Source organism: Poecilia mexicana, unplaced genomic scaffold (assembly GCF_051168715.1).
Source record: "Poecilia mexicana isolate PSO_F unplaced genomic scaffold, ASM5116871v1 scaffold_5, whole genome shotgun sequence".
NCBI classification, from domain to species: domain Eukaryota; kingdom Metazoa; phylum Chordata; class Actinopteri; order Cyprinodontiformes; family Poeciliidae; genus Poecilia; species Poecilia mexicana.
Window position 1 is genome coordinate 4,163,164 of NW_028263374.1, and position 27,261 is coordinate 4,190,424.

At 39.1% G+C, this 27,261-nt stretch overlaps 2 protein-coding genes and 1 long non-coding RNA gene across 6 annotated transcripts in view; 1 reads left to right on the forward strand and 2 right to left on the reverse strand.

Moving 5' to 3' along the window:
- LOC148159592 (uncharacterized) overlaps window positions 1–27,261 on the forward strand; it is a 285,054-nt gene that overhangs the window by 208,780 nt on the left and 49,013 nt on the right. The window lies entirely within an intron of this gene.
- LOC106929003 (ADP-ribosylation factor-like protein 8B) lies at window positions 14,394–20,742 on the reverse strand. The gene is made up of 7 exons (XM_015005652.2): window positions 20,535–20,742; window positions 18,075–18,155; window positions 16,990–17,063; window positions 16,820–16,913; window positions 16,653–16,720; window positions 16,431–16,501; window positions 14,394–15,898 (listed from the first exon to the last, which is right to left on the reverse strand). Exons 1-7 carry the CDS (start codon window positions 20,655–20,657, stop codon window positions 15,849–15,851), a joined length of 561 nt encoding a protein of 186 aa, XP_014861138.1. The 5' UTR covers window positions 20,658–20,742; the 3' UTR covers window positions 14,394–15,848.
- LOC106928993 (N-acylethanolamine-hydrolyzing acid amidase-like) lies at window positions 20,721–26,987 on the reverse strand. The gene is made up of 11 exons (XM_088005947.1): window positions 26,125–26,987; window positions 24,987–25,151; window positions 24,738–24,861; window positions 23,256–23,346; window positions 22,415–22,500; window positions 22,157–22,329; window positions 22,027–22,089; window positions 21,879–21,945; window positions 21,770–21,798; window positions 21,109–21,178; window positions 20,721–20,834 (listed from the first exon to the last, which is right to left on the reverse strand). The coding sequence occupies exons 1-11, from the start codon at window positions 26,295–26,297 to the stop codon at window positions 20,721–20,723; spliced, it is 1,155 nt and encodes a 384-aa protein (XP_087862073.1). The 5' UTR covers window positions 26,298–26,987.

Genomic DNA, 27,261 nt, shown 5'->3' on the forward strand with positions numbered 1-27,261 from the left:
TCAGACAACATTCGGATCCTATTCGGTTTCATCAGTTCTGTCTGGAGCAATGGGCCAAAATTTGCTTCTTTATGAGAAGCAAATCAAAACATCGAACCCAAGTCATTATGTTTTAAAGTTATTTGTACCAAACACTAACATGTATGTAAAATTCTGAAATTGAAGAAAGCGAAAAACAAAATAAAAAAATAAAAGCTTTTACCTATCATTGTTCTAGACTTGGTTAAAAGAATTAATTTTTGTGATCCCAACGGACCTAAAACATGAAAGATTTAGTCTGATTTAATGTCAGTCTCTTTGCAGAATATCTGTAAATATCTGGCTTAAACAACACGTCTGACTTGATCCTACAGAAACAAATTAATAGCAGCAGTATGACTCACATGCCACATTGAGTCTATATAAGTTTGGCTACATCTTTAATAAGAAAACTAAACACTTGCTGAGTGTTTGTACTTTTTAACAGGCTCTTGGCGCACGGCTAAGCAAAGGCTGCCCTGTTTGAAAGAACACACCAGAATGTGAAAGAGGCCCCCAGACTTCCCTTGGCGTTCCCCCAACCTCTCCAATGGGTCTTTAAGGTGAAAGTAAGGAAGGAAGGATTCTTGTTGTTGTTTCATGACAAGCTCAAATATGGATGCAGTGCATGAGAGAATGTCTGAGAAATTGCAGCAGCAATTGGCTTTCATGCAAGGTATGGATTGTGAAAAAAAAAACATTTATAATCTCTTGTTCTTTTCAAATGTGTTGTAAGATTACATCTGTTGAACTGACAGTGCCTTACTGAGTCACTCTTGTACCAGATATCCAGATCTTCACATGTAGAATGTAAAGATTTGTTGTGCCTTGTGTTGTTTTACACAGTGCCTTGCAAAAGTACTCAAATCGTCTTATGTTGTCATGTACCTACCGTGAATTGGAATGTATTTTATTGTAGTCTACCACTGCTGACCTACAACCCCTACATAGGCAAACTACAATCCTAAAACTGACATCATCCTCATGTGTGACAGCTCTATAGGTCTCGTTCAACCAGAGAAATCACGCTCAATTGGAGAGATCCCAAATGGAGCACTGAAGGGAAATGAGAGTTGGTTGCAATTGAAAAATTGAATAGGAAAACAATGGCCAGGCTAGGTTTACTGTATCACACTCTTTCCATCTTACAGGTGATGATTACATGCTACTCGGTGAGGTATTCCCAGCTTGATCTCTGACCTGTCTGAGGTGTCGCCTGGTCTGTGCGATGCCATTTCTACACCAATGCTCTCTAAGCTCTGAGGTCATCACAGAACAGCTGGATTTAAACTGGTTCATTCTTTAAAAAGTTCAAGAGCTATTAACATTTTGGAAGGCCACTGTATAAGACAAGTCAATGAGCAATAAGTGTGGACTATCTCTGGAAAAGAGGCTCTTATAATGGGACTGTTAAACACAGTGGACAGTTTTGTTAACCTGTCCCTTGGGTTTTGGGGGGGATGCCGGCATCAGCCGAGTCAAGCAGGCAATCATGCAAGGCAAGGTCTCAGGGAGGAAGCATGATGGACAGCAGGGGGGAATGGCTGGACGAAGTGCCTGGGAACCTTACTCTAAGAGGATGACAGCTCTATAAGTCAGGCCCTGATAAAGCAGTCAGCAGTGACAATCTCTGGGCCCCAGTCCGTCCTGCTCAGATAAAGTCAGACAGGCCATCCATCAGGCTGGAGACAGAAAGCTCTCCCGTGTTCGCCCGCCAAAGTGGAAGCACCGTAATGACCAACTCTGGCAGGAATGCAATGGAAGCTATTGCTCTTGAGAGGCAGCAGTGGCTACAAACAAAGATGACCACAGACCCATTGGAGAAGCTGTGCATTGGTGTTAGTGGGAGTGTGTGACGTGCCGCCCTGTTGAGAGGTAGAGGTGCCGTGTCTCTGAATATAAAGGGTGAAGAGGGTTGTTGACAATGGCTGCCACACAACTTCTTTTATAGCCGAAGGGACCACCACGGTGGCTGACAACTGGGCAGCTCCAGACAACCTTCATACCGTAATGAGAAAACAATTTGCCGTGGAAGACTGCAAATGTCACATATCACATTCCACACGTCAGCGCTGACAATGCAAGCACCAAGAGAAGGGGGAGGAAAAAACGAGAGCTCGAACTTTGATTTTGAAAAGATGCATGCAACTGGTGACAATATTTCAGGTACAAAAGGCAGCTTGCTTTGAGGGAATAACAATGTTGTATTTGTCATTATAGTGTGCAAACATTTTCACCGAAACTCGTTTTTATAGCTCCTCTTTTATGAGCAACTCCTGCCGCTCCGTCTTCTTCATCTCATCTCTGTTTTCTTTCTCCCAGGTACCTGTCACTGTGTCAAGCTTAAGAAAACAGAACCCACATCACAAGAACAAATATTAATTTCCCTCTTGTGTTTACTCAGTGTTGCCCTGAGTATAAGTGGAACATTATAAGAGACCCAATCCATTTGTACCTCTTCTTTTCAGTCCAGTCCAATCAGACTCAATAAGTGACCAAACTGGTGGTAAAATCATAGCAAGTTAATCTAAAATCTAAAAATCTTGTAGGTTATATGTTTAGTCCAATACAAACCAATAGACAACGTCCTGAGGAAACGTTTCTGAGGAAAGTCAAGTCCTGTCACATTTCTGAAGTAGGTTTTTCCCCTTGTAATCTTCTCCCAGGCTGAATAGTTTGTGGGTATTGGGATCAACAGTGTGGAATACAATGTTTCAAAGTGTCAGGATGAGGCATGTTGCCTTTGCCATTACATCACAGCTAACTTTTTGGGGGGGCTTAAAATTCTTCTTTTCCACGTTTAACTATTAACTTACCAACAATGGAATGAAATTTCAACGCTTTATGAGCCAAGTGGTCAAATAATAATTCCCTGAAAGTAGATTTAATATGTACGCAGATAATCTTCATCAGGCAGACACTTTGCATCCTGTTGCATGAGATTAAGTAGCACTATCTTGTCAGTCCTGCAATATTTCAGTGGAAGTTGAACAAATACTGTAGGAGGCGTGATAGGCGGTTACTTTTCTGTTAGATATAATACCTTTGAATGTTTTTTTTCTTGGGTTGCTTGGAAATACCAGGTTACTGTTTATCACATGCCTCCATAAAGTGTCACCTTCAGAGAGGACTGTAGCCTGGCTCTATGACACAGGATCAATCTCAGCCAGAAATAACAACTCGTCCTGATTTAAGAGTCAAACAGCATTAAGAGCATTAAAAAACAATAGCATTCCTGTGTTGCTTCATCATCCTGCTTTACGGAAGGAATTTCTGCATTAAGGCGTGTGTACTCTCTGCAACCTCTAATCAAGCTTTCAGATTTATCTTTTTTTTTTTTTTACTTGGCAGCACAGTGAGTGTGAAGGACAGTCTTTGTCCAAGAATACAACCCTTTCTTCAGCTATGATTGCCATGCCTCATCTCTGGCTAGTCTGTGTACCCAAACACCTTCCTTCATCAGATCATGTTCAAACACTTCTTTAATTACACCATAACACATCGAGGTGGCTGAAAAGGCAATCCTTCACACAAAACATGGCAAAGGAATTACGCAGTGGAAAGTTTGCCTTGGAACCGTCTCACTGACAAGACAACACAGCCAGAACTGTCACAAATGGGACACACAAAGCAGCCAGTGTGTCAGTCTAACTTCCAGTCAGAAAACAGGGCGGAAATGCTTCAGAGGAAGAAAAATCAAGCTCCAGAAATATAGAGTGTACTGTTGTTTGCTGCTTGTTGTATTGAGAGCTGAGAAGGTTTAAATTATTTTGCTACTTAAATTTCAGAATGACGCCCATTTTTGGGCTTTTTTGACCAATTATTGCCATAACATGTTATCCATTTTCAGGACTTTGATTAACTTTACATTATATGGTTTTGACTCTAGTTATCCTATTCATGCAACTTTAAAGTAACAATATGTAGACTTGCACACTTTGCCGTATGCAAGTCTTAGACCTGTCATCAAGTGGAAGGAGATTAAGATAATTGACACACACAGTTCGTTGTTTTAATGGTTAGCGTTATCTTCCGCAAATTTCTTTTTACGTGTTTAGTGCTAGCTTCCCGTAATTTTTTTTGTGTTGTTAGCTTCTGCTCATTTTTTTATGTGTTTTGTGGTTTAGCCTTAGCCTCTGCTAATTTATTTTATGTTTAGCGGATTAGAATTAGCATAGCTAAGTTTTTGTCTAGCTAATTAGTGGTTAGCTGTGCTCACCACTGGCAATAACTACTGATGATTTTAGCACAAACATATACCTTCCATTATGACTGTGGTGGCCATTTTGAAAAATATCCAGCAGAAAAAGGAAACAATATCAGGAAAATATATAGACTATGATTTGACACTAAAAGTGTTCATCTGTGATAAATGTTGGCAAATTTAGTATAAAACTAACTTTTCCTTGATGATCATGGTGGCCATCTTGAATTATTCAGAATTATTTTTTTGGTGTTTCTTTTTCTTTTCAAAACTGCAAGCTCCGGGGAACATCTGTGCCAAATTAGGTTCTTAAATCTGCATGTGAAAGTTTTCTATGAAATATTAAATTATCTGCTGCTCTCTGAAATGCTTGTTTTGCAGCTGCTTCTCATTAGCTAAATCCCGATGCTTGTAGAATAGAATAGAATAGAATTCAACTTTATTGTCATTGCACCATCACAAGTACAAAGCAACGAAATGTAGTTTGCATCTATCCAAAAGTGCTATACAGGATATAAATATGTATTTACAGGTGTACAAAGGTGGTTATAAAATAAAATATTCAGTATAAATATAGTATAATATAATATTACAATTATATTACAATGTAGCATAAAGCCACAGGTACAGCTACTACTTTTATTCTATGAGCAAGGATAAAGTTCATTTCTTCTGAGGTAAAACATAAGGCTATAGAATGTAATAGAGAAGAAGAAAAAGCCAAAGGAAGAGAGCAGAATCCAAATATAAGCAAGTGGGATTATCTAGGGACATCAGTGGCTGACTCTTGATGCTGAGGCCTCTTCACTAAATCCAGCACTGCTGCCCAGGCATGAAACTGTAATGAATATTCAATCACCTTGTGTCATATTGGGCTGTGGGAGAGTTGCCCTGGCAGGGGATCAGACAGAGATAAAGACTCCTCTACCTTCGGCCTGATGCTGTCTGCAAACTGTACCTGCAGCCCAATGACTCTGCTGATATCAAAGGCAGCTTACCTGGTCCGTATCCAGCTGTCGCCGCTTTTCCACTTCATCTGGCCTGAAGGAGCATCTGTCCGACTCCTTGAACTGAGTCCAAAGTCTCATCAAGGCCCTTTTTGTTTATGGACAGGCGGTAGGCATGAGCTTTAACTCTTTCAGGGAGCTGGAATCAGCGTTTAGAGAGAGCCCTAAAGGAAACATTGCACATTTATTTGAGTATTAAGTGTTGAACAGAACTGATTCCATCTGACTCACTATAACAGCTCAGAACAAACAGAAGAAATTACAGTAAAATCTTTTTTTTCCCAGTTCTTCTTCCACTATTTTGACAAAATCACTTCTCTCCTACATTCCAGCTTGTGTTGCACCATTTATCCTATCAGAAGCTCATTCATAACCTTGAGGCTTTCAGCCATTGTCAGTCTGAAACTATGGTGACTGAAGAATAAAAGGCCTTTTCATAATCCTTTTAACACACTCATTCCTGATGCTGCAAGGTAACAAAAAGGAGCTAATAACATTCTCTAGTCGTACAGGCGAGACGTTCAATGTGAAGAAAGCTTTGCGGGAAACATTAATCAGAAAATATGTAGAGGTGTTGAGTTGTTAACCCCCTTCAACAAGTATTCCTCGAAATTGGCTAATATCAGTATCAGCACTGCTAAAGTTGAAATTGGAAATTAGCCAGAAATTCTCTAACAGTGATGAAAAAATAGTTATTACACACTGAACCACGGATGTAAGGTGAGTGGTCTGGCTTTCATTTTGGATTGTACAAGATGCTAAAGACTCTGGTCATTGTGGGCTGTAAGGGTTCACATGCCTCTTCAAAGTAGATAGCAGGCTACATGAAAACAGATACCAAAATCAGTAGGAAACTCTTAAGGTTGCTACACACTCAGGTGTACTGTGCGTACTCTGTGAGCCGCACTGACTACGATTGTCTGCGTACGGTTGAGATGTCATAGTCCAGCGTACCTATTGCATTCAATTCTCGTGACAAATGCTGTCATTTCCCACAATCCAAATAGATGCTAGCAAGTTCAATAAGCTAGTTGGGCACCTCGCCCAGTTTCTTCTGCACCAGGGCAGCCACCGTACATCTGTTTGTGCGGGACAAGTGGCAGTCTAGCTGCTGCTGTTTAAGACTGTTTGCGTCGACTCTCAAGCTCAACGTCGGACACAAAACAGTTCAATGTGAACACTGTTTCCTGCCGAGCAGGTTACCATGACAAAACGTACGAGGCTGAAATTTTGTAAATTTAAACGGAAGTACGTCACCGTTAGTCGTGGCTATTTACCTTTGTGCAGATGAGTCCGGCGAACATCCACTTTAACCTCGCTCTCCGCCGTTTGACGTACATCCGAGCATCTACGTCACTTATATTCTAGATCACATTAGCCCATTTTAGAACTGAATGGCATATTAGAGCAGCAGTCTCACACTGCTGTCCTCGAGGGTCAGTGACCTGCAACTTTCAGATGTGCTAGTGAGACTAAACTGTCTCACTAGCACGCAGTCAAGCTCTACATAGCTCTGCTAGTGAGATAATACTGGAGCCAGGTGTACTGAAGCAAAGAGAAATCTAAAAGTTACAGTAATTTGAGACCACTGTCTTAGAGCCATGGAACTCAAGCTATGTCAATTCCCCAATATTAGATACAATGGTCACCTACAAACCTGGGTCGACTTTAAATTGTCTGCTGCCTTAAATCTTTCAGGGCCACCTGCAACACAAATACGTGAGACCATTTCAAATTTTGTGCAACTTTTTCAACATTACAATTTAGAAAAGCTTATCAATATCAGACTGGCCACGTTTCAAAAATGCAATCTTCTACATTACACTACACTACACTTCTACGTAATTGTTTCCTGAATTAATAATTCCAAATGAATGCTACTCGTCAAATTTAAATTACCGAAGGGAGGCTGTGAAACTAATCAAATGTGTTTTTTCAGTTTTGATTTAGGCTTCAAACAATTACTAAAACAAAGCAATTGGCAAATAATTAGTTATTTCTCAATTACAATTATTTCCCCCCACATATTAATTCGCAGGTGGACTTTTTTTTTTTTTACTACAATATGCTTTTAAACTAAATTTGCAATGGTCAGTTTTAGTACTGACCGACATATTTGTGATTGTGATCCCCCACCCCCCCAAAAAATTGAGCAGTCTTAGCTTGGGTGCCAAAAGAAATCTATGATATTTAATGACATTTCAGATTTACAGCAAGATATGCCGTGTTTAGTTGACGCCAGCTTACGTAACCAAGATACGGATGCAAAAAAAAAATTCATTCAACTATATGGATTGTTTGAAACAGGCCAAGTCGCTGTGTTCAGTTATTCTAAGGCACCAAACGGTGTATAAAACCACTGTCAGGAACTTACCTACCAGCATTTTCGGAAATTGGTTGTGCAAAAAGTTTCACGTTTGACTAGGCCGCCAATATTATCATGAATCTCCTGTAGTTGTCATGTCAGGCCACTAGATGGTGCTGGGATTTTAACCTTGAAACGCGCATGCGCGTTTGACCGTTAGCTTCCACCTCGCTAGATTCCACTCCATTTATGAGTAATCCGTCAACGAAGACCCGAGAGTGAAAATGAGCTCCGTGGTGAGATAATTTGTCTCCTCTCCTATTTACAACCACACCGTTAAAGTTATAAATATAACAGAAGAAGCGTAAAGATAACACTGCATGCTTTTGCAGTGTTATCTTTTCACTGCAAAAGAATGTTTTTGGCAGTTAAGATGGCCAATGACCCCAGATATTAAGACTTGAACTAAAACTGCCCTATATGTGTTACGAACACTTACGATTGTGTATCTCATCTTACAGCAGGATAAAGATAGTGATGATTAATGCTTTGGATTCCTAAGGGGAACATGTTCATATGTAACCACTTAAAACAGAGGTGCAAATGATAATGGCGGACACCCCAAAGATTTTCACACAAGTTTGAAGTTCAGTAGTGCACATGCTTTATTATTCAACTCACATCGCATGTAGACTCCCTTGTTCAAAGAATTACACCCTCGACATCAACTCTTCATTAAATATACATAAATCCATCATGGTTTAATAAAGAGGACTACAGTGAATCTGCTGTAAAATGCAGACTGATAAATACCCAATCTATATGTAAATATGAGGCATATGGGTGGAGGGAGGGAATCAAAATGCAGGGAAAAAAATGTAATAACTACTCTATTTGATCAGAACCCCAGGAGCTAAAGTTTTGATTTTTTTTTTTTTAATGGAATCTGAGGAGGAGAGCCGCACCGGGTAGGTGAGAGTGTAAAAGCGTTCACACGGGAGCCGACTATCTGAGGGGCCACCGGATAACAGAGTGGGCCTGTAAGATTACTCTCTCCTAGTGGGAATGGAAACATTGCATTTTGGAGGTCTCAGCAGCTTTTCTGCACTCCCACAATCACAGTAGAGAGGAGAAAGTTGTGGATTACAACCAGGCGGAAATAACTTTTCTAGTTCTGCGCTTAGGTGAACAGCAGCAGCCTCGAAAACAGAATCCCTTTGGAAAATGTTAGTGTTTTGATTTTAGATTTTAAACGCATTTAACCATTTCGGGGTTGTCCATCTGATTGCCCAAACAGAAACAGAAGAACAAAAGCAAAACTTTGAAAAATTAGAAAGTCAGTTAAAAGAACCGCGGAAAAGTTTTTTTTGCCTGTATCACTAACTACATAGTATTAGCATTGTATTGATCTCTCTGATAGCTTATGTTACTTTAAATCACACACATTTATAGTTCCATGCTTCTTTGTTGGTCAATGTTTACTTGCAGAGCATAACAAGATTATGTATATTGTCATTAGCTTTTAATAATAATAGTAGTTAGCCTGATCGCTGCACCAATGGGTGAATTCTGCTAGTTTTTGACTCAGCTGGGCAATGGGTAAAAAAGGTACATATAACACACTGCTTTGTGTTTGTCTATCAAATAAAATCTCAACAACAAATCTCATATTTTGTAAACATAAGACTTGATTTATAATGTCCACTTTTTTGGATGAAAAATATCACTGGATTTTTTTTTTAAATACTGCCTTTAATGAAAGTCAGATTGTTTAATCAATTTTGGATTATCAATCCACAATGACTGCTACTTCGTTCCAAAGTCGAAGTCCAAACATGAACGTTTTAACAAGACCAAGCTTAGCATTGGTTACATTAAGAACTAATTAAACTCAATATCATAAACGACTGTTAATGGCCGCCAAAAAGCTGCAAAGTGAAGGGACGACATCCACAGAGCGCCGTTACGCTGGATCATTACAGGGCGTGTTTGCTTGTAACCATCTGTCTTTAACAGGGTGTAGAGCGCTGAGGAATGATGATATGTGCCATGCGGCCGTGAATGAATCATGTGACATTCCGCACGCGATTAGTGCCAAATTAAGGTCAGCGCAGGAGAACTGAATGAAGTGCTTGCAGATGCCTGTCAATCCCAGTTCTCCAAAACATCTAACCCCAAATCTGCACTTTTAACAACTCTGAATAACATCACATCAGTTTCTGTCATCAAGAAACACAAGTCTTTTAGACTTCTGGATAAATTAACAGAAAAAATCACTTATTAAATTTGGATTTTAAAATGTCTTATCAATAAGGTCAAAATGGCTCAACGATCAGAATGCCCAGGGCGCCATTCTGTCAGGGGTGGCACAGCGTGTTTTCTTTCTTATTTGCATGGGTTGATACATTGTTATGCTATATTCCAGTTACCTGGGACGTGGGTTTGACGTCAAACCTGAAGTTTCTAATTATTCTAGTTAAGAGGTCAGAATTTCAACATGGAGAAGCCCGTAGACATTATTTCCAAATGCTCTTTCAAATCTCATTTTACGCTTTACTTTCCATAAGCAAACACCACTTTTAGTGTAGGTTTATAGTTGATGACTGTACAATGTGACATTGGTTTTAGAAGCACTTTTACATGCATGTCTTGTAAAATGAACATATTTCCACCACATCTTACTGCTGTTGATGCAAGGAGCGGCCATATTGAAATGTTAAGTCTGCCTTATAAGTCATAACTTGGGGTAGTTGGAGTTCCTCCCAGTTCCTCAGTGGGAAATTTGATTTCGGAGGGGTTTTTAGTTGATTTTTCTCAACTGGGAAATACGAACTTCCCAGTTGAGTAATGGAACGCTACATAAGCATTGTAAGAAAACAGACTGCACACATCTGATATCAGTGACAGTGGATTCCTTTTTGAAGGGCTATTTTGATCTATTTAAAGGAAACTGACTAATCTTTAGTTCAAATTTAGCTATTTAGCCCCTATTTAGCTTAACTCTTTGTTTAACTCTAAACTGGACAGACTTAAAGATTTAGATTTCTCTTGAGGATCAATAAAGTATTGTGGAATTAAATGATTTCTCTGCACTGAACACTTTCTAAAAGTAGAAAAAAAAAGTAATGTGTTTTCTACTTTGTGAGAACAAAACAAGGACCGATTCTTCAACAACAGGCGTTGCGTTTATCGTCTTCTCATCAGGATTTTTAAACCTGCACCAACGCAATCGCAAGATGCATGTTCTTGTCTTATAGGGATCCATTAAAGTGTTGCGTAGCTGTGTTGCGAATGTGCAGTGTAAACACTTCGACCCGAAAGTCTCAGTGCTGGAGGTAAATATTATTGCAGGCATGTCTGGAAGAAATAAAAACTGTTTATGGTGACACAGCCAAGTGGGGAGGGAGAGGAAGGAAGTGGAAGTGCTTTAGCCTTGATGGAGGCAGTTCAGTCAACACTGCAGGCGCACGCTTTTGATAATTAACAACGTGGTGAGTCTCTGGTTGACAAGAAATTATGGAAGACTTTTCTAAGTTTTATGGTTCTCATTTTAGCAGATTTGTCAAGTTGGGCTTCTTTCACCAAACTGAATGCCAGTAGGCTCTCCACCTAGGGTGGCATGGCCTTTGGGATGCCACAAACGCTCCAGAATAACAAAAGGCCATCAGTTTTCTATTGGATATTTCCAGGTCTAGTCATTTTGGAGTGGCCACACCCCTGTGGCTGCACATTGTAAGCACAATAAGAAAATATGATTGTACTACTAAGGACAAAGATGCCGAAGACTGAAACAGATTCATGGCTTCTGACTCTACTGCTGTTTTAAAAAGCACAAGTCTGACTTTAGACAGGCCAATATTTGTTACTGTCTAGGAGCTATTGGTCAGGTGGGGTTGATGTTTCTGATTATACTGCTGAGAGCAGACTTGTTGACAGCTGAGCTACGCCCTTCTTAGACCATCCGTCATGATTTGACAGAAGATTCATCAAAGAGAAAGATCATCTCTGATGGAGCTCCTAATGCTCCACTTTGAGGAGGAATCTTGTTATTATGTTGATGGCTCATCATGTAGTTGACTACTACATGTATCATTACATAATGAATGAAACTACGTCACACCTTTAGGTCACCTCTATGACCTCTTCTCTGAATAAGTCTCTAAGTGCTGTTCAGCTTTTTACTTGAGCTGTAAGCCACGTTAAAGAGGGCAGCAATAATTCTGGAGCAATGCCGCATTCTGTGCTGATCCGTGGGTTTCATCAGGCAACACCCACGTCTGTCCACACCTTCCACCTATCAACACGGATACAACCAATGCCTGCAGATGTTCATTTGACACTGTGTTTAAGAAATGAGATTAATAAGAGTGTTCCTGTTGGACCAAGAGAGGTCTGCAACACCTGGAAAGGACTCTAGTTATTGGCCCCCAGTTGGAAAACACATTTACGTACATTGCCACATTTTTTTTTTTTTTTTACATTAAAGCACTACGTGTTTGGATGGGGGTTAGAACTATTGGTACGGTTTCTGCTTGTTCAGTATCCACACGTCTGGAACTTTTCTGCATTTGGTGATGTCAAAATTGTTGGGATTTAATTTGATAGATCATCACAAAACAATGCATTTCTGTGAAATGGGACAACAGTAAAACACAATTTTTTTTTTAACAAATCAAAATTTGAAATGTGAACTCAGCCTGTGTTACATTGGCACATCTAAATAAAGTCTAAGGGTATAAGTTGCCTTTTGAAATAGTCCAATTATTAAACGGTCTGTATCCACATGTAATTTAAGGTCAGTATAAAAGTCTATACAATATATATTAAGCTTATCAAGTTGTCATGTTAAACATTAATAAATTAAGTTTTCATAAACTTACCGATAATTGGATTGCATCAAATGAATTTTTTTTATTTGGGGCTCCATTCTCTTTTTTCAAGGTGGTTTTCTTAAAAAAACAACAAAAAAAAACTATAAAAAGGTACCAGTAGAATCAATATGTAAACAAATGAACGGTTGAGACTATAAATAAAGAAAATCTGAACAGGCCAAAGGGGTTTTTATGGGTCATAAATTCAGATAATTAAAATAATGAAGATTAAATGCAGATCAAAACATAATATTAATTTGTGCAATGGGCTAGAGACAAATCAGCTTGAGTTGTTAATTTTCTTGCACTGCACAATTACGCACTACTTTTTGATCATTACAAAAAAATAAATAACTCAGTGACGTTTATCAGTTGTTGCAGAAAGTTAATAGGGCATGCAAGAAACTAAATCAGCAAAAATATGTCTTTGAGCTAACGTCATGAGAGAAAATCAAAAAATAGGGTTGTTTAAGAAATTCATTTTTTTTTTTAAATAACACTGAATATTGAAGAAAAAATTATTTTGTGTGTTTTTGGCATTTTCCTTGACATGTACATTATGTACAACCACGGATTACAAGCAGACAACTTTTCTATCAAAGTTTAAAAAGAAAAAAAAAGAGCATTCAGGATTTGAACAGCGAGTAAAAATCACAGGTACAACATGGTTTCATGTCTTGCAATGAATAGTTATAACCAAAAATGAGAAATGGAAGTGGAAGAATTCATCAGTGATACAACAGAAAATGTTCATGTAACTGTATTTTTCTCTCTTTATCTTGAAAACTGCAAACAAACCACGCCCTTTCAGCGACTGCTTTCATTTTGTTTCAAAATCACTTTCAAAAATATTCTATATGGGCTCTTTGCACCTAAGGCGTTGACGTCACATCTCCAGGAGCTAATGCGGCTCACTTTTTTCCGCTTTGAGTTACCATGACTGGTAGAAAAGACCAAGTCGTATTTCAGATGCAAAAAAAAACAATACTATTAACATTGGTGTCTTCCTAATATAATGGGCTTTTAAGTTTTCGTTAATTTCCAAGCGATCCTGGCTTGTAAATATCTGTCGCTACCAGCTACCGCCGCACAGCAAAGTTTGCAGCCTTCACTTCACTCCGGATCAGCCTAAAACTACCGGGGATACGGATGGTAAATAAAGGAGCCTCCCTGAGTTATTTCCATGGAATCACTTCTATATTCAGCCTGAAAGAGTTTATGGGAACGAGAGAGCAGACCAGAGCCAGACAGCCGAGCAACTGATCCGCCTGTACATCCTGCTGTAAACACCGTCCTATCTGAGCTCTGAACAAGAAACATGCAAAGGTAATAAAACGAAATAACACGGAGACATGAAGCAACACGGTCATATTTTTCTAAAAGCAGCAACTTTGAACCTGAACAGCTGAACCAGATCTCTGTCACCAGAGCTGCGCTACTGTCAAGCTATGAGGCTTGTTGAGCTCCGTCAGGCTTCGGAAGTAAAAAGTCCGAACCGTAACCTCCCCGTTAGTCTGTGACACTAACGACAATAAACACACATAATATATTGAAAATAAGATAAATACATTGTCCGTTAGAATGTTTAGATACTTAAATAGCACATTTTACAAGAACAATGTCCGAGAATATTGCCTACTAGCATAAGCTAACGTTAATGTTAGCCACAAAGTTTAAGTAAAACTCACCTTCATGTCAGTGAATGTATAACGAGGCGAACATCTTAAAACCTTTCTCCAGGTGACTTGTTGGAGCTTCGGATCGATGTACTAACCTTGGCCAAGCCCTGCAAGCACCTAATGTAAATGATATTTGTATTGGATCGGAAACAATCGAGCCGCTTTACCCCGAACGCGGAAGCTGAGGTGCAAAGAGCCCATTAGCTTCATGGCCGCTTGCCTCGTCATTTCCGTTTCAAAGCCCTCGGCTGCCATCTAGTGGCGAAACAGCAAAATGACGCTTTCACAAAAGACAGCACATGTTGGAAATCCTTATAAATAAAAACAAAATTTATTGGCAATCACAGGGAGATAATGCATGACATCTACAGGAGCATTTATTTGAATAAAAATGCTAACGTCTTATTTACAAAGTCTACCAATGAGTGTGAGCAAGCCCAGCACATGCAGTTACAAATGATGCAAATGGGCTATATTTATTTCACAGGTAACAAAAAGCTTTCTGCAAGATGAGCCAAATGATCAGCTCCCCCTCCCTCACTGCTGCTGTGGTCCTGACAATCGACACATGGACTACATGAGAGAAAATAAGAGTGATGTGGGTGTGGCTATAGTGGCATGATTCCAGAGATTTAAGCATAAGGAGGGAAAAATAAAACCTGATTACGATACATCAACTAGGACAATAGTGGTTCAACCGATTAGTCTTGTTAATAAAAAGCAAACTTGTGTAAATGAGAAACATTTCATTTGAACAGAGGTGACTCAAACAAGGGATAACCTCGCCGTAACACTGGCTTTCTGTTACCCGACCCCTATATATAAAACTCACCTTGAGAGAGAGAGAGACATCTGATTGGACGTGGTCCAGCTCTTTGCGTAAAAACACTCCCAATAATCTCTCCCAGCTTTCCACGCTACAGATATAACTCAAAAAGGCTTTCGGACGCCCCAGCAAGCATGAGTAAAGTAGCATCTTGTCCTCCGTTCTTCGTCGTCAGACATTGTGACGCACTTATGTGATTTATGGGGAGCTTAAAACGAGATTGTCTATAGGTGCTGTTAAGATAGGAGTCATCCAGGGATACTAACCGTCTGATTGGGACACTTTTCGCAGTCAAAGGCACTTAAAATTTGGCTCGGGAAATCTTGCACACCGAAAACCCTTAACCTTTTAACGAGATTTAAAAGTTACGTGTAAACTTGAATTTAAGACACCCAAGTAGGAGACGCTTCCAAATGCCAAGCAAATGAAGAATGTTTCTGCAATGTCACAAAAGATCTGGATTTAAAAAAAAAAAAAAAAAAAAGACAAAAAGAAATAGGCAGAAGCAACCGTTGTTGTTTTGGCAAATAACTGCTCAAAGATACAATCACTAAATGCCGCATAAGCAGTGAATGTTGATGAGGAACAGAGTAGGCGATTGATGTTTGGGAGTGGGGGGAACAGCACACTGTAATACCTTTAGCTTCCTGGACATCATTAATGAGAGGAAAAAACTTCCTGACAAGGTCTGTCAGATGGGGATTGGTGGGAGGGAGATGGGGTAGTGCTGTACAGGAAGATACACATCTACGGTAGTGTACTAGGGGGCGGTAGTGAGCAAAGAGAGCTGGATTACTTCACAGAGGCAGTGCAAAGGGTGACTGTTGAGAACCCCGGACTGAAGGGAAAACTTGGGGTGGGGTGTGGTGTGGGGGCCAAGGCCAGCGCTGCGACAGGGCAGAGGTGGTGTTTGGGTGGGGGGCAGGCAGATTGCATTTTCAGCTTCTTCGTGACTTTGAATGCTGGATGAGCCACTGCAGTGTGATATCTGAGGTCAAAGGAAAACATATCGATGGTTTAGTTATTGGCATTACTAAGAGGAGCAAAATAAAATTCGCTTAATAAAAACATGCAAATGTAGAAAAAAACAAAAAAAACTAACAAAAATTAGGGGTGCACCGACTGCAGTTTTCTGATCTTTAAAAATAAAAATATTATCTACCTCTGCACAGGTAGACATAGATAAGATTGATTTCACACGCAAGTGTCGGCCAATCGATGATTTCCCAAACTTAAGGACTATTTATGGACAGAGATATTATTGGGTCACATTTAGACTACATGTAATTTAATCTTTATATACGTAAAGACAAACAACTTAACTGCAGAAAATATATCAAGAGAAGACTTTATAAGCAAACACTTTTGAGTAAAAAAAAAGTCGGACAAAAAAACTGCAGTCAGTGCACCCCTACAAAACAACGTCATTTTTCTTTAGTCCCACTGACCAACACAACTGAATGTTAAGATTTATGTCTGGCTTTCAACTTTGACCAGACAAACATCCCTCTCATATTTACCTATGTTGTCTTTCTCTTTGCAGGACACAGAGTAGCAGCAGATCTCCCGGTCCTGAATGGCAGAAAGGTTCCTGCGCAGATCAGGACGGTACGTTTAATAAGGAGTTAACATGAAAGCAAAAGAACAGACAGATATTAACTTTAGAACACAACATGTGACAAGTTGTCGAGTATTTTAGTGCTCTAAAGCCACAGGAAGTAAATAAAATAAGCATTCCTCACATTTTTTCAATGAGCTGCTTCTCATCGAGTGCGTTGGGCAAGTCCCGCTTGTTACCGAGGACTAAAACCTGGAGAAAGGAAAAAGAAGGAGTTTTATCAGAACCTCTTTGTGATAAAGCTAGCTCTGCTAGCGTCATGTTTTACTCCAAATATCAGACATTTCTCACAGGAATTCCTTGTAGTTGTGGTTTCTCTAAAAGGTTGTGCAATTCATTTCTGGAACCTTCTATTTTCTCTCTGTCTGCTGCATCCACCATGTAACTGAAGGAATAAAACAGAGACATTATGAATTGTTCATAATGTTGCCTGGCGTTCTAGCAGAACAGCGGTAGCTTACACGATAGCGTTGACTCCTCGACAGTAGCGCTCCCACATGCTCCTGAAGCGGGGCTGTCCACCTATGTCCCATATCTGAAACATCAGAGAACAAGATCAACACCAAACATTTGCTCTTTGTGAACCGGCTGCTGCTCTGTACGATGGAGGTCATCTGGAGGCATCCTGAGAATTCTTGTTGTGTCCAGAATCTCACGATTTTCAGATTCGCTGAGACCGATCAGTAATCGGCTGGTCAGAAACTCAAATAAAAACACATTTTACCAGGCAGTGAACGCGTAAACCGTACACAAAGTCAGAGGAACTGCAGAGAAGTAAGAATGTATTTAAACAAAACAAAACTGTTTTTTTTGTTGTTCATTCAGGATTAGATTAAGAAATCAAGATTGTGGGTGAATACCAGGAAGGCTGAACATATTCCAGTAAAGTTGCTTCATTTTAACCTCTTGAGCTTCCAAACTCTACCTGTTGGATTTGGAAATGATCTTCAGTCCATTTCCAATAATACAAGAACACATTATCAAAAATCAAATGTTAAATTCTAATGAACATTTAACACTGGAACTGGAAAATATCCTAAATACAGAAATAAAACAACAGAAACAACAAGTAAAATGAATCATGAAGCCTCTGTAAACAAAACTGTCCTTCCCAAAAAGGAGCTGGCTGAGACCAAAGCACCAGAATGAAGACTTCTGTCAGCCAGTTTTTGGTAGAAAGAGAGAAGAGAGAAAAACAAGAAATCATGCAAATGGAAATCATTGAGATAGGTCTAATTTATCAAGCGATTAATTGATTTATTGTCACAGGAAACTCTCATACCTGTTTTTGTTGTCTTTTAATCACATTGTAAAAAACCAAAAACATCCAGTGACTTTTACGCTAAAGCAGAGGAAGGTGCACCAATTTGCTGTGACTCATATCCTCCCCTACACCAATCAGACTGCTTTCTTGTGCTTTATTAAAATACTGCACATCTAGTTTATTATTGTGCTCACAGTAGAATTTGTTTCATATTTCTAACTTAAAATCAACAGCCCAAAGCTTTAGGAAAACAGAAATTGGCCCCATGTTTTATTGGCTTACCTTTATTGTTACGTTGCCTTTAGTGACTTTCCGCATGTTGAAACCGACTGTGGGGATCATGTCTTCACTGAACTGCCCCGACTGCATACGAGAGAAAAAAAAGACAATATAATAGAGAAAACGTGGATGACTTGCATCTCTGAGCGAGTCGTCATGATGTCATTTGATCTAAAGTCTATGAGTGAGCAGGATTGTGGATATGAATTAGATCAGTAATAGTTTCCAATCGATGCACATAATTTCCCCCAGCTGCTTTGGGAAACGTTTTACCTCCATTAATCACCCTGACATGACGCCTGGTGTGATGTCATTGTGCGGTCTGGGAAGGAATGCTTCCTCAACGTTTTGTTTCTGTACGTTCTACTTTAAACACATTTATGATAAGTTACAACAACAGGTGCTTGGCTAAAACCCAGTGAGTATCCAGGACTGAGTCAGGAAAAAAAAAATCTATATTTTTAACGCTTTATGGACACGTCTTCATCTGTACGTTTTTTTTATAGAGTGACTTTATGAAGAGACCGTCTTTTTGTCTCATCTTAGATACAGCTCAGAAAGTCTGAGGCAAGCAGAGAAAATGTAAGACAAGTCTTGTGGTCAAACTGACCCAAGCCTGCAGGGAAAAATAGTTCTGCAAACAGACTTGCGCCATTTTACTCACTTATGAACATTATAATATGTTTTTGAGGTATTAAGAGGACTGACAAACCAGTACCAATTTGAACAAGCTCAGGCTAAAGTAGCTAAAGGATGTTGCTAAAGTAGCATGAACTATTAATTTTTACCATTATAATCATAATTAGAGCTGCACCGATTACAGTTTTCTGACCAATCACTGATTTTTAGAAAGATTTTAACATTCTGGTTTTGGCAGTTACAGATTTATTTATTTTTTTTGTCTGAAAACCCATCGTTTCCCATTTAAGCATCAGACAATCTGTCAAAATTAAGAAAACTGCAGCTGTTTGTTGGTGCACCTCAATCATAATTAAGTGTAATAATACTTTTAAGCTTATTGCACCAATTGTTAAAGGTTTTTGCTGTCCTTCTCTTCATGCAGTGACAAGTCCAATAAGCTGGTGTTGGATGGATGAATCAGTTCTGGTTGCTAGCCTGCAGTCAACTACTTAATAAACATGCAGCTAGTAGCTACCTTGGTGAAGAGGTGTAGTTTCCACACCTGTTGCTGCCTATGTTTGTCTTTTTGTTTTGCAAACAGAAATATTTTTTACACTTCTTTCTTTTCTTTTCTAAGCATAAAAAGTGTATTATTAGCATTCTTTCAGGCAGCTGGCAGGCAGTGCACTAATCCAGTGCAAAGGCTGAGAAACTTTAAAACCTTAGTAGCCTGTCATAATGTTAACTGGCCTAAAAATCGAATATTTTTGTTTTGTTTTCAGCTTAGAAAACATGACAGTACATTCTGAAAAGAGTTTAATCAGTAGATTCAATAAGAAGCGATAGTGAAGCTATCTTGGGTCAAAACTTGAACTCGGGTCAAAACAGCCTGGCTATGACAATGCAGTAAACATTTATGAGGGATGCATTTTAATAGAAGCATAAAAATAATCCAGTTGGAAACCACAACAATTCAAAAAATAGAAAATGGAGTACTGAGAACTACTCTGATCAGCTGCCTGCTGTGACGTCAGAGGCATATGGAGGCTTGTTTTTGAGAGTGTAAAAAAAAAGATAAACAAATAGAGGGGAAAAACTGACAATGACATGTTTTTCTATAGGTGACAATCAAAAATAATGGTGACATTATTTTTGATTCATTTTGCAGGAGAGACTGGTTGGTACACCTAAGCAGCAGCACAACCTGGATTTACGTGACTATTGCCTCACACTCGTTTAGCCTTTCCTCTAATTCCAAGGGATTACTAAACAGGTCCAACTGCATTGGAGAGTAATGTCTGACAGCAAAGCTGGATAGAACTGACAGTGGGTGAGGTGAGCAGCATTTCTTGGTGGAGAATACAAACAGGTGCTAACGAAAACTCAAGGAACACCAGGCACTAAATGAGCATAGAGTCTTCTTTTTTTCTCTACAGGTTCAAGAGTAACCTAAAAACTTATGGTTGTCATCATTAGCCCCGGGTCACTCCTGAGCAAACATAAACAGCCTGTTTTCAGCCAGGAGTCCAGACCGCTGTTGTGGACACACTGAGAGTCGCTACAAAGCTGACAGCGCGGTCACATGACCCGGTGTATTAGTAAGCACACAGTCATACTGAGAACTTCGTCATTCTCCAACACCAGCTGTTTCAAAGAGTTATTCCTCCTGCACTTTGTCTCATGCAAACACTACCAAAAGCATCTTTTCTTGCAAATATGTTCCCTTTTTTTCCCGTCCTAGCACTTGCAGAAAAAGATGTATTGTTTAACAGACACCTTCGCCCTCTCCCAGGTAGAAGCCTGGGCCCACTTTATGCGTATTCGCTAACGCTGGCTACTTACAGCAATCACATTGACAAATGTGGTTTTTCCAGAGTACTGAAGTCCAACTAACGTGAGCTCCATCTCTTCTTTCCAAAAAAGCGACCGGAACCAGTCTAACAGTCTGTTAATGAGGGCCAGCATCTTGGAGGAGTCAGTAACCGCAGTCTGTTGCCGTCTAGAAGGAAGCCGCTAACTACTGCTTTGTCATATCATGTGACCCACCGACAGGCGTCCACTCCCGCTTCTTCTTCGCCTCACGTTCTTACCAAACCGCCCCTCTATGCTGCCATCTTCTGGTGGTAACCAAGCCTTACATTCCTGCCAACGGGGTAAAAATGAAAAGAAACCACAAAACTCACTCAATTTTTTTTTACTTCGTTTTATGTTTTTTAATTGATCTTTTGCGATGAAAGCCAGATGTCTTTGCAAGAGTTGTATTTATTTTATTTTCAAACATTCACTCATCGCTCCCTGCTCCTTTTTGGTCACTTCACTTGGTCTTCTTCAGGCAGCCCTTTAGAAAAGAAATAGAGTGAGTTGTGTGGAATAATGGCAACCATTTTTAATAACATTTTAGATATAACTTCAGTACCTTCTCTCTGAGAATTGTAGTGTACTCCCTGGGGGTTGCTGCACTCATGAGTGTTGTGTAGATTGTAGTTCTGATGGTTTGATCAAGAAAATATAGATTTACTGTCACACATCTAACAAGATGTTTAAGGATGTTTTTATAGACGTTAAAATGTGACTGAAACACAGGTATGTATACCACTTAAGCATTTTTACAAGTTTTTCATACTATAACCAAAAACTTGAAGGTTTTCTAATAAGATTCTAGGCGATAACAACATAAAGTATTGGATAATGCAGAGGTTTCAGGTTTTATTTACAGATATGTTAAGACAAATGCAGAGTGCATTCACATTTAACCTAAATAAGTTGAATGCAAAATCACTTTTTATTGCAATTCAGTCTTCTTCTCTTTTTTTCACTATATTTGTGGAATGCATGACTAATATTCACCCGTTTTAAATTAACTGCTTTTTATGCAAATGTCAGAATAATTCTGTTAATAGACAAATGAATGTTGTGATTATATTGTGACAAAATTTGAAAAAGCTAACGAGACACGAACATTCCTACAGAGGTTGATGGCCGTTGCTGGTCTGTGTGGTTCTTCACCCTTTTAGCAACAACAACTGGTGCATAACAAAAGATGACAGGTATAAAAAAAATAATAATCTCATCCTCACCTGAGGCACACAAAAGACAGAGACAGAACCTGGAGGAAAGGGGTCCGATATTACATTAATTCACACATTCATAAATTGAGCTTTGACTCGCATGACCTCTTCTACTTGCCTGGTAAAGTTTATCCTTACATATACGCTTTTGGCCCACGGCATCCAGTTTCTTCATGACTACATCCCTAAGAAATCATCACATGACAGCAGTGTAATAATAGAAATTAAACATTATGGCTGTGTCATCACTCTGTGAGGTGACTAACCTTCGATTGAGTTTTTTAGGAGGAGGAAGCCAGTGGTCAACGTTCGTCTGCACTCTGTACCATCTAAGCAAACGAGGAAGGGTTACATGTTGCTTCATTGATGCACCGACTCTCACCAGATTCTCCTCACCCTCCATTTAAAGGCTCTAGGGGCCAAATGTCAGCGGGGCCCTTTCGATCTCTGGTGATGACCACCCCCTCTCCCGCTCGCACCCCACCCACGATGTAGTACACCCCGGTGATGAGGGGGGTTGTCGACAGACGCGTGACTGCATCCTCAAAGTCTTTGGCCTCCTCCAGGGTCTGCGTGAGTAGCACACGGACAATTTGATTTCGACGTGATGTCATGTTGCTTTTATTATCCCACAATATTCTGTCATTTACTCACCACCCGTATAAGCCAGCTGACCGGGAATCTGTGGACAAAGACGGCAGACACAACATTCTTCCACCAGTTTGACCAAACCTGCGTTTCTTAGGAATGAAAAAGAAGTTTAGGGATGAAAAGACGTGACACGGTATCAAGAGTAAATGCGTTTCAATTAACTATAGAATTGCGCAAATTGGAGTTACGAAAACAAGTATGCTTAATGGAAACACGTCAATTAAAAAAAAAACTCATGTTTTTTGATACATGATGAGGAAGGACAAGGCTCTTTTTCAGCCATATTGAAATTGATTAATTTAACAAAACTACAATGGAAACACTATTTCCACATCATGAGTCACATGATCAATAGCCGGATGTTGCTACTGTTGAAACGTTGAAGGCAACGACAGGAAGTAGTAGGAGGATGTTTTTTTTTTTTCAGACAATGTGCAACTGGCCTCCACCAGAGCTCTCATAGAATCGCACAGCTCATAAAAAGTTGTGTGTCATGTTGAATCCATAGCTCTTCTGTAAAATTGCAGGCTACATTTTCCCCAAAACGGCGCGTATGTAGCCGCTCCCAAGTATAGGGAGTTTGTCACTGAATAAGATGCCGATGTCTTGATGAGCATTAGCGCCATGGCTGAATTATGAATATCATATATTTTATGTAACAATTTACTTCCATCATTGCCATTCCATGACTTACCAAGTGAACAAGCTTATTTATGTGATTTTAATTTCAATTCTTATTTAATGGAAACACTGCAAATGCGAAATTGCAGAGTTGCTAAAGTTTTTGAACATTAGCAGAAAAGATCTACACACATTTGTAATGGAAATGCAGCTACTGTCTTACCTCGCTGGTTGCCAGACACAGTGAACTTGTATGGACTCATTCCGGTCCATAGCCCCACATAGCCGGCTAATGACGTTCCAAAGTACGCTGGCTAGAAAGTTGCATCAACGAAATAATCACACAAGCATTTGAGTTCAACAGCTATCATTTAATACCCACACAAATAAGTGTTACTATGTGTCACTCATCCAGCTCCTGGTTTTTGATGGAAGAATTAACAGTCAGGTAATTTGTCTGGGTTTGCCACAGAGATGCATATTCAGAATATAAAAGAAGCTATGAGTAAAACACCAAGCCCAGCCAAATATCGCACAAACATGTCTGTTTGCGTTGGTCTCACAGTGCAGTGTGCGTTCTGAGGTGATTTAGCCAACTGTGTTTTAAAGACTAGCCTGCTGTCATCTAGTAAGCTAACGGTAAGGTACTGCTCACCAATACACAATGCAAATTCATCGTTAACGATAATTTAGGCAATAATTTCTGTGAAAATGAATGCCACATGAATATGAGCACAACTACTGTGCTAGCTTTTTCTTGCTTTCCAACAAGAAAAATAAACAGGATATAATGAGCTTATTGCTTATCCATCACAGCCTGTAAGACATTTTTTTTAGCTAGTTTTCACCATACTTTGTGTCCAGAACTGCTGGGTTAAAGAAGAGACAGAGAAGACGCTAGATAATGTCATGGAGATTGAAGCCAAGGACACTTAGCTTCAGCACTAGCTAAAAAGTTATAGTATTCATTTGATGGTTGAGGAGCTAACTTTGTAACAAACAGCAGAGACAATTTTAGCATTCACAAAAATGACTAACACAAAAATATCTGAGTTATTCCTTTAACCTGAATGCTGGTTTAATACTGTTGAGACATTTGTTGGGTAACCAAACAAAAGTTGTGACCAAGTTTGTTGGCTAGAGAACATACTAGAAGGAGTCTCAACATTTTTACAGGCCACCATGATTCACTGACTTCACTGAACATCTTAGGATGAAATAAGAAACAATGCATAATAATGTTAATGTCAGTTGGTTGTGTTACTCCCATTATTCCACACTAGAAAGCCAGTTAAGAGAACATTAGCCTTTAAGACTCTGGCCAATAATATCAACAAAGAAAGGCACAATTTAATAAAGTGTAATAAACTAAGACTGACCCACTTTAGATTTTTTTGTAAAGCCAAGTTTGTTTGACAATTAATTGGGTTGAAGTGTACTCTCTGACGTGCTTGTTTGTAAAACCTTTTATTTGAGATAAAATGCTTGCTTTTAAACTCCAATTTTTTTTCTCTGTACACATTTTATGTTGCCACCACCTGATCCGGTAAATCTGGGGTTGTGGCTTTTCAGAACCTTCCTGAAAAGCTGAACCGCCACTGAATGCTGATATGAATTTGACATTGTGGAAACTGAAAATTACTTTATGATCAACATGGCTCCTTTAACAGTTATGTTGCGTAATGAGTATAAATGCATATCATACCTCCCCGTTTTTGAAGAAGACAACATTCATGGTTAGATTCCTCAGAACAGAATGTGGAAAATCAAAATTCCTGCCGTGGTAGATGTTCCCGTTCTTGTCCTGAGCCACGATGCTTGTGCAGTAACTGCGGATGGAAACGGTGCCTCATGAGCTTTCTGACATGTTGCTTTCATTCCTGCTTAGACTTTGTGAACATTTGAATCCTCGATGTACTCAAAACTATATGAACAGACTTGAAACCTTACGTACGCAGTAAATTCATACGCAAAGTTGAGGATGACGACATCAGCAAGTTTCATTTTCATCGTGCTGGCTATTCCACGGATTTCCCTGGCATACAGCTGGGGAATGTGTTTTTCCAGGGACATCACGATAGGGCTAATTGCCTTATGGAACCAGTTTGGAACCTGTGAACTATTAATATAGATAAAAAGCATTGTGGTTATTGTTTACATGTGTATAATAGAAGATATTGTCTCAGTGTCTAAGAGTAAAGGTCTACCAATGGACACAGAATTTTCTTTACACAAAATAAGTTGGTTAGAGAGATAATGAATTTTGAAAAGGTTGTTTAAAAATATATTAGTATGTATTACTAGTCTGTCTGTGCTACTAGTACACACTTATTTATTGTCACATTTGAAACAATGCTGAAGTTTGAAGTGCTACAAGCACAAATGACATAGCATCCTGCTAATTGCAAACTGACGTAGCATTAGTTGCGGGTAGAGTGAGCAGAGGCACCGGTTGGACATGGACGACTTCACTAAGCCGTCTTTTTTCAGTTTGTGGATTAGAGAAGAATCCATAAGAAGCAATACGTTAGCTTTTTCTTCTTCAAGTGATGCAGCGTTCAAGTACAAACCAGCCTTATGAAACTTTTTCTTGTTCTGACATCTCCTAAAAAGCCACACACACTACAGTCAAGGTCACATTTCTGATGTTTTATCCAACAAGTTATCAAAAGTTCTGAAAAGTTTGACACAGTTTGATATAATTTTAGAGTGATTAAACGTCAACAAATCTCACACAATTAAGATAAAACTGTGTCCTGTAGGACATCCGAAGAAGTTTGGAATAATTTAACACAAACAGTAACTTGTGTAACGAGGGAATAATATAACTCCCTCCATTTATAGAATATTTCCTGGCATAATAAATATAGTACAAAAACATTATACAGAAATCTCTTTACCTCTCGGATCTACAAAGGTGTTTATGGAAACTAAAATATCAAACTGAAAACTTTATTTTGCAAGCTTAGATGTTGCTTACATTCATTCAGTCTGTGTGTTTAAAATTTAAAGCCCACTTTTTAAAATCCAAACTGGTGTCTACATACATAAATATTTGACTTTTAGTTATATATGAACATAAGAGGACTTACCTAATGAGGATTTGTGCAGCTTTTTTCATTAAATCTGTATCAAAAGCTTGTTGAAGATGCTCCCATCGCTGTTCTGGACTCAGGTCCAGATTGACGAGCACTGTAGGCGTCTGCTGAGCCCACAGAGACCCAGAGAGTCCGAGCAGAACCAGCAACGCTGAACTCCACACCATTATGACTGCAAGCTGTCAGTCAGAGGAATGAGCTCCCTGACACTGAACCAGACCGGCAGCTTTAAGCTGATAATGTAACTCAGACAAAAACCAAACTGGCTTCCTTTAACAGGTTTTCATAATAAAATAGAGACGTGGTTTAAGATGCGCACACTCCCTGGGTTAGGGTTGATATCTACCAACGCTTTTCATGGTGAGGTGTAAGAAATGGTTGATCCAGCTTTACAGAGCGTTACACTCATTAAGGAAAGTCCATGTTTTTTTTTGTTTTTTTTTAGTTCTTAGATTTAATATGTACTTTAGGAATGTTTTAGATTTTTCAACTAGATGCTTTTATTTTCTGAAACATGAAAATCGGATCTACACAAAGGCAATTCTAACGATATCACTCCACTGATCTGATTTAAAATGAATTAAAATATCTCCTTTTTTTTTTACAGGAAGCTAGAAACACATTTAAATATGACCTGCCTTGTGCTTGTCAGCATAAAGTTGACAAGGGAGCAGATGTGCTTTAGAAACCTTCAGCTTCAAAAATGTAAAACAGTTAAGGAATAATACATCTATGTGAAAGCGAGCAGCAGTAAGGGGTACACTCTGCACTGTAAGCACCGGTTTGTCTCCGAGTTCATTTACAAGTCATTTCTGTGCAGTTAGAGAGCTTAGACAGGTTTGTTGTGATTCTGAGAAACGGAGAAAAAGGAAACCCTTCAACTGTGAACTTTGTAACACTTTAACAACAGACATTTTCAGATCAATCTCAGAATTTTCTTTAAAAAAATTCTGAGTTTGAAAAGTTGAAATTTTTCAATTAAATGTTTTGTCTAGAAAATTTCTGAGATTAATGTCAAAATTTTCAAGCAAAACCTTCGACTTTTCAAACAGAAATGTCCTTGTTTTCTTCTACAAAATTTCTGAGAAATTTTCAACTTTTGAAATTCAGAAAATGCTTTGTGCTTTTTAA

What these genes read in the sequence shown, in the direction of transcription:
- LOC106928993 (XM_088005947.1), bottom strand. Translation starts at nt 26,297, where the DNA reads ATGGTGTGGAGTTCAGCGTTGCTGGTTCTGCTCGGACTCTCTGGGTCT. An exon ending in TGTGTCTGGCAACCAGCGAG is followed by an intron (nt 22,501 to 23,255) that starts GTAAGACAGTAG and finishes TTCATTCCTAAG; the next exon opens with AAACGCAGGTTTGGTCAAAC. An exon ending in CCTAAAAAACTCAATCGAAG is followed by an intron (nt 21,946 to 22,026) that starts GTTAGTCACCTC and finishes ATGATTTCTTAG; the next exon opens with GGATGTAGTCATGAAGAAAC.
- LOC106929003 (XM_015005652.2), bottom strand. Translation starts at nt 20,657, where the DNA reads ATGCTGGCCCTCATTAACAGACTGTTAGACTGGTTCCGGTCGCTTTTT. An exon ending in CACAACTACAAGGAATTCCT is followed by an intron (nt 16,721 to 16,819) that starts GTGAGAAATGTC and finishes TCCTTTCTCCAG; the next exon opens with GTTTTAGTCCTCGGTAACAA. An exon ending in CAAAGAGAAAGACAACATAG is followed by an intron (nt 15,899 to 16,430) that starts GTAAATATGAGA and finishes CTTTGACCTCAG; the next exon opens with ATATCACACTGCAGTGGCTC.